General features: G+C 44.8%; 1 protein-coding gene across 2 annotated transcripts in view; it reads right to left on the bottom strand.

Annotated features, from left to right (window-relative positions):
* Positions 1–4,949: 4,949 nt before the first annotated feature.
* Positions 4,950–7,740, bottom strand: part of HMCN2 (hemicentin 2) — an 816,728-nt gene continuing 813,937 nt past the window's right edge. For both annotated transcript variants that reach the window (XM_069237054.1, XM_069237056.1), the window contains one exon: positions 4,950–6,525. In XM_069237054.1, coding sequence (XP_069093155.1) covers positions 6,162–6,525 — 364 coding nt within the window. In that variant the 3' untranslated portion in view covers positions 4,950–6,161. The remainder of the gene's footprint in view (positions 6,526–7,740) is intronic.

Genomic DNA, 7,740 nt, shown 5'->3' with positions numbered 1-7,740 from the left:
CTTGGAACTTATTACCCCCAAATATAAGATCCACGGATGAATATCTTGCCTTCAGAAGACTACTCAAGAGTTGGCTCTTTCCATCATAACCACCATATTCAAACAGCTATGGACTGCATATGCCTGTGTTAAGAAATATTTATAATCTGATTATGTGTACATTCTAGATATGTATAGTTCTTTAGGAAATATGTATTGTTACAATGTCATAACAATATATTGCACGCATACTCTTTAAACCTGTTTAACAAATGTATATGTACTCACAATTAAATATATATATATATATATATATATATATATATATATATATATATATATATATATATATATTTATGTACATGTGTATGTATGAATGTGTGTATGTATGTATGTGTATATACATATGTATGTGTATCTTATTCTATGCTTAACATGTTCATAGGTCATTGCATAGCCCCTAGATCAGTTGGTATATTAGATAATTATGAATCCCTGCTCTCATTTTTATGTCACACTGATCAAATGTTTTATTATCAGAAGCAATTCACTATTCAAAAATTGAGGAAAGAAATACATTTTAGCAAAGTACACTTATTAATTAGCTTCAAATATTACAAATCTTGAAAGTCCGTGTTTATACAATACTACTTTTCTTCTCATATTATTATATCCATTACTATATTCCTTGCACATATATTCCCTTACTATGTATTTACATATCTATTTATTTATTACTCTAGTCCTACCGTACTAGAGAAAAATTAAATACAAATAAATAAAATAAAATCTATAAATAAAATTAAAATTATAAATAAGTAAATTAAAGTAAAATAATATTAATATTAATAATGAATAAATAAATTAAATTAAAATACAAATAATTATTTAAAAAGTATATATATATATATATAAATACAATTCTAAATAAATAAAAATAATATATATTTACTCTCTTGTAAGCTTTACTTTGTCTACCCATCACCATATATCATGTCTCTATCAATCTATCCTCCATCCCCACTCTGACCCATCCCAAACCCATTCTACTACTTTCATCTCCAAAATAACCCTGCCTAAGTTTTTTCCTCCTGTTCCACATCTAGCTCACCCAAACCTCAGTTTACTACCATGATCTCCCAAACAACCCTACCAAATTTTCCCTCATCCATCTCACCTTTGACTCATCCAAAACCCCTCCTGCTACTATGATCTCCCTAACCCTTTCCACAGACTTTTCCCTCCTCCATCTCTCCTTTATTCATCCCAAGCCTCATCCTGTTGCTATAAACTCCCAATTGACACTTCTGGATTCTTTCCTCCTCTATCCCTCCATTACTCTAGTCAATCCAACTAACAAACTCACATATCCTCTGCTCAAATTAACTCATAATAATACTAAAACTGTACTCATATTTCCCTGTACTAATCCACCACTAATTCCTCTTGGGTTTCAGAGTAGCGTGATACTCGCCGAAAAGCACTTTGACGCCGTGTCAGTGGTAGCAAGCGCTATATGTAATACTATTACAATACAATACAATAAGTCTCTGCCAGCTTTCAGCCTGTGCTTAACCCCTGAATAGGTGTGAAATAGGTGTGAGAAGCCTTCCAAAATAGGTTGACCTGAATAGGCAGAGATTATGGCGGTCATTCTGACTGCGCCCGCCATGCGGTCACCGCCAAATGACCGCCCCGCGGTCAAAAGACCGCGGCGGCCATTCCAACTTTCCCGCTGGGCCGGCGGGCGACCGCCAAAAGGCCCCCGCTGGCCCAGCGGGAAAGCCCCAGCAACGATGAAGACGGCTCCGAATGGAGCCGGCGGAGTTGCTGGTGTGCGACGGGTGCAGTGGCACCCGTCGCGATTTTCACTGTCTGCTAAGCAGACAGTGAAAATCTTTGTGGGGCCCTGTTAGGGGGCCCCTGCACTGCCCATGCCAGTGGCATGGGCAGTGCAGGGGCCCCCAGGGGCCCCACGACACCCGTTCCCGCTATCCTGATTCTGGTGGTGAAAACCGCCAGAAACAGGGTGGCGGGAAGGGGGTCGGAATCCCCATGGCGGCGCTGCAAGCAGCGCCGCCATGGAGGATTCCCTGGGCCAGGGGAAAGCCGGCGGGAAACCGCCGGTTCCCCTTTTCTGACCGCGGCTTTACCGCCTGTTTACCTCCGCCTTTACCTCCGCCGCCCGCCATAGTCAGAATCAGGGCCTTAGACTTTAGCACTGGTCAGCAGTGGTAAAGTGTCCAGAGCAAACAAAACAGTAAAAACAGCGTCCAGCACACAGAAACAACCTGGGAAGTAGATGCAAAAAGTTAGGGGAGACCATGCCAATGATGCCAAGCCTAACAGCCTCTTTTTGACAGCACAAATCGTCTTTGACAGGTCTGTTGCGCCACACATAACACTTGACGGTGAACTTGAAATGAGGAGAACGGGATGCCAAAACAATTCTTGTAGATCCCCAGTCTGGTCCTGAAGAACCCCGCTTTTGTCCTACCAGACGCCTGTCTCTTGGTTTGTTGTGGGAACTGTGCCTGCCTCAAACTGAATGTTAGTGTTAGATGTGGGAGGACACTAGGATTGCCATAGTACACTACCCAAACACAGTCCATCCCCAGGGCCAAAGTTTTGTGTGGTGAAAGACTTTTGTCATCTTGCAAATGCCCTGACACGTGAACTTTTGGGACTGTTTTCAGCAAATCAAAGAAGAGATGCTGAAAAAGTGGGTAGGGCAGGGCCAAAAATTTCTATCCATTGCTTAGGAAGTGTCCAGGAGTCACCCTCACTTTCTAGCTAGTGCCAGGAATAAATGTGGGACCTCCAGGCCTCCAATTCAGAGCACTCTCTGGACCTGTGGAAGATCAGAGCTGCTTCTCCCGAGATGTTAAAGGACTGGCCCTGCTCCCTCTTGTGCTCAGGACAAAGAAGTGGACTCCAGGAGTCAGTTGTCTGACCTCTTGTGTGGCTACAGGGAAACAACAAGCTGCAAGAGGCCTTTCCTGGAAGTACCCAGATGACCTGCGGCCACCTGGAATGGACCCTGCCGTTGGCCTCTTCCTTACACCCTGTGAGTCTCAGAGTGAACCTGGAGGTCCTGGGAGCCTTAGAAGTGGACTCCTGTGGTTAACTAGGATTCAAAAAAGGCTAAGTCAGAAGGCAAGATATTTAACCAAGAGGGACCTGGTTGGTGCATCCAACCCGTGCTCCATCAACGTAAATCTCAAATTACGCCTCAGTCCTGGTCTAATGTGACCATTAACTATCATTGGCGCTTTACTTTTTCTTGATGCTATTTCTACTTAAAATTTTAAAAAATTCACATCTCTGGTTCCCTTATTAAATATTTGCCACTCTGTTGTAATTTTGAATATTACGTTTTAATAGATTTTTCTAATTCACTTGGGATTTTTATTCATTGTCATTTTGAGTTCTTTACTGTTTTGATGATGCAGACATACTTTACACATTGCCCTAAATGAACCCCTACATTAAGCCCATCTCCTGTGTGCTTTAGCTACAAGTGGGCTGAGTTCAGGTTTGCTGAGAGACTTGGAGGGTTAATCCTGACAAGGGCTTCGATTATTTCTTCAGGTGGGTGGTCACCTACCCCAAATAATAACCCAATTTCTTAGATTAGTCATGGTGCACAGGAACTTGACAACATCGGGTTTCTCGCCAAGGACAGGATGCAAGTGTGATGTGGCCAGTGAACTGCAAACCAGTGGGAGAACAGAGAGGGAAGTTGCCTACTCTATTCAGGAAACACACCTGAATGTCGCTCTTTTTAGGGTTGAGCCTGCGTAGCATGTGCTTGCGCATGCGTATCGCTTGCGAGACGCTGTACTAGTTAGAAAAGGGCTCGGAGACCCACCCATTTCATGTCAGTGTCTTTCATTGGTTCGTGCCCTTGCCTTTTAAAATCTGCTTGCTTTCATTAGTGAAAGGCACGCATTCATCATGCCTTTTCCAGTGGCTAGCCCTCCTCGAGCGCAGCGACCAAGTTCTGAAAACATATGAGGCTCGCTGTTTTCCATCAGGTTTTTGGACTACTTTTTCTCTTTTTTCGCAGCCTGATCTCGTTTAGCAGCGCGATCGCGCTCGTTTTTTCCCCATTTAATGAGGCAAGAAAAGTCCGGTTTGGAGTTTACAACTGCTAACAGCTCTTACTCTGAGAAATGCGAGACCTGTTGCATTGCAAATGCTTGTTTTGTGCTGGGCCCACAATGTGTGCTTCGGATTGTGAACTAGCTGAGCACTTGGGGAAAAGATTTCTTGAAAAGACAGGGATTGAATGTTCAAACTTTACCCTCTGAAAGATAGCTCTCAGAAGTGACGCTCACTCTAGGCTTATGTGTGTATTCCACAACCGTGGCTCCTCCGCTAGGACGGAGGAGCGTCACCCCCGCCAGCAGCAGCAGCTGCAAACCTTTTACTGCAAAACGATAATAAATATTTTTATTATCGTTTTGTAGTAAAAGGGGTGGGCACTGACGTATGTATGTTTGGCCGGCCGGCCAGCCATCTCAGGTCGGCCAAACACACATGCGCACTGTGCTCTCTCCAGCCCTGCACATGTTGCTGGGCTGGAGAGAGCAGGCACATGCTCCCAGTCTACCTGCGAGCACCCTGGCTGGGTGCTCCCAGCCAATCCTGACGCTGCCCAGACCTGACGCTGCTCTGAGCAGCGTCAGGATCGGCGCATGACAGGCTGGGAGCCTGCAGCTTCAGCAGAGATGTGTCGCGGTGGCGGCGGCAAGTGAAAGTAAGTGTATTTTTTAAATTAAATTAATCCCCCCCACTGACGCGCCACCCCACCCGCCCCTTCAAAGCCCTGCGAGCCGCTCATGGTATTCCATATAATTAGCAGTCACTTAAACCTGCAAGAGAAGTAGCCGACGAAGGAACGTATGCATTGCAGCCAAACTGGAAATGAAAAACATATGATGAAATACCACATACTTGAGGAAATGTAAAAAAAAACTTATTTTTATTTACAAAGCTGAAAATGTTTCTTTTTTATTGGACACAACAGTCATTTTCATTATGTCTCAGACGTCTTAAGACTTTCAGTAGGCAATGTTTTAAAATACACTCAGCTCTGTGGCTATTTTTTGGTTTTGGCATCCTGGGGATAAGATGCAATAGCATATACTTCTCATTGGATTTAAGCACTGAAGTGATGATGTTTATTGACAACTTTATGTAAAATATATGTTTTAAAAGGCACTTTGGGAAAGTAGAGGAAATTCTTTAATTTGTAGAAAAAATTGAAGCCTTCCTATTTGTTTTATGCTGAAATTTACCCATGGATTCTTCTTTGGTGAAGACATCTGAAGAAGCTACAATGCTTGTGGTTCTAGTGGAATAGTGACTGTCTCCAGTGATTGTCTCTCTTGTGGGGTGGTGATGAACTTCCATGGATGTGTTCTTTAAGGAATAGTCGAGGCTTCCCACGGCTGCGTCTCTCGTGGGGCAGTGAGGGTCTGGCGTGAATGTCTACCTGGTGATGAGGGCCACCAGTGGCCATGCCACCTGTGGGGTGGTCAGGTGCACTGTTTCTCTGGTATCGCATGGAACAGCCGAGACCCATCTCTGGTGGGCTCAGTAAGATCAGCCATGTCTCTGTCTGTTGAGGGTCAGCCATGATGCTTAAGGGTTGTTCTTGGCGTGCTGTTTCCCTGGAGCGGTGAGGGACTTTTGTTTCCTTGTCTTTGTTGGGCTCAAAATGGCCTATGGAATATTAGGTGAGAGACTGTGGCCCTTGGCACTGTCTCATGAGGGTCTGCAGTATCACTTACCGAGTGGTGATGGTGTGTTATTTCTTTGGACTGTTGTGACCGTATCTTTGTTGAGCTCACAATCTCCTGCTGTGTATATGTTGAAGGTCTTCCATGGCTGTGTCTATTGAGAATCTGGCCTGTTGCTTCTAGGTTTATGATTTTGTGCTTTTTCTGTGGCCTGGTCTTTGCTGAGCTCACAATGTCCTGCTGTGTATTTCTTGAGGTTTTGCTCTTGGCCCTGACAGGAGTCTGCTGTGACCATGTCTTGTGATGGGTTGCAAAGGCTGTACCACCAGTGAGAGCATGTCACATCTCTGGTTGTAGTCTGCACGGCTGCCTGGGTTTACCGTGGCCTTCTTGACATACGGCTGTCACGGGTCTCCAGTGTCGCTTGTGGTGGTCTCAGTAAGGGTACGGAGAGACAGATATGAAGATGATGAAGACGCTCTGGTGCTTGAGTGCCCTGGGATCCAGGCTGTACGCCGAGGCTTGCACCTTCATCTGGTACACCCCAGGTCTATCCAGAGCCCGCAGAGTGTATATCACACCATGGCCTCCTTGGTCCCTAATGGCGAAAGGGCTGCCCCCATCATACTCCAAGGCCGTGAAGGAGGTCTGGTTCTGTAGGACACCAGCATCTGAGAAGGCACTAAGGCGGATGACATCATGGCCAGCTGGGATGCCATAAGGAAGTGTGAGAAGCTTGTACTGGAGAGAGAAGGGTCCACCGGTGGCGCAGTCCTGGAGGCAGCGTCGGAAGCATGTCCTGCGGGGGAGAGGAGATTTGCATCATTCTTGTGTTGTACAAGAGTAGTCAACATTCACTTTTCAAATCAAAAAAGTGTCAACAATTCCAAACCATTCTCAAAGGATGAGTAGAGCCAACGTTCCTCTAGGTATTTAAATCTTTAAATATCCCATTAAAAGCAGAATACAATTCAAGGCTCTTACTCTGGCATTTCGTATTTTTAATCAGAAAGGTCCCCGCTAGCTTAGGAACAGGTTCAAAGTTTCTTTGCAACTACGCTCTCTATGGTCCAACCACGGCAAAGGTTTTCTAAGTCCATGTGCGGGGGTCGTTCCCTTTTATTCCTGGCAGCCAGATTGTGGAACGCCCTGCCCCTCACGCTTAGAAGTTCCCCGTTCTACTCTCCCTAATAGTTCTTCTGGACCTCTCATTGGAGTAGTCAGTACCGCTAGCACCAGGACAACTTTTTGGTAGCTGTTGCGCTATAGAAAGGCATTGTATTGTATTGTATTAAATACACAGGATTCAATTACACATGGGTGGTGAAGAGTTCCCCTGTGGATTTCAGCTCCATCTGATCAACAATCCTGATCCAAAATGGCCCTGGTGTTTTCACAGTCACTTTTCCTGGGTACTAGAACACTAGACCTGATTTTACCAGTTGGTAAAATAATTGAGATTATAACTGCAACTGAAGCCAGGCCCCTGGAAGTCTCCTTGCCTGACCACTTTCTCTGAAAAGGGGGAGCATGCAATCCTCCCCCAGGACCAGAACAATTCTTCCTCTTCTCGCCATACCCTCTTCACTCCCCTCCACCCATACCTCACTCATAGGCCTCTGGTCAGAGTAGGGGATAAATGCATGTCTTAAATCCCTTGAATTAGGTGACACCAGACCTCACAACCTCGCCATGAGATAGGATTTGACTTGTTATAGGAGTAAACGTATGCAGACACCTGCCAGAAGTAGTTATTCCAGCCACCCAGGATCCCTGCACATATTTACTCCTAACTCGTAACTGGGACCTAGTCATGTAATGTGCATATCTTACCCCCAATTATACATACAGGTCCGCTAAGACAGTATTTAAGCATGGGCTTCATTTACATTTCCCATTATAGCCAGAGATCTAAACTAGAAGTTGACAAAGTTTTTCTTTTTAAGCCAATGAAGTTTTGCAACAAGAATGGTGCAAACAACAAAGGACAAGCAAAAAAGGGGCACACAATGAC

The sequence above is a fragment of the Pleurodeles waltl genome, chromosome 6, assembly GCF_031143425.1.
Source record: "Pleurodeles waltl isolate 20211129_DDA chromosome 6, aPleWal1.hap1.20221129, whole genome shotgun sequence".
NCBI lineage: Eukaryota > Metazoa > Chordata > Amphibia > Caudata > Salamandridae > Pleurodeles > Pleurodeles waltl.
This window is presented reverse-complemented; position numbering and strand designations above follow the sequence as displayed.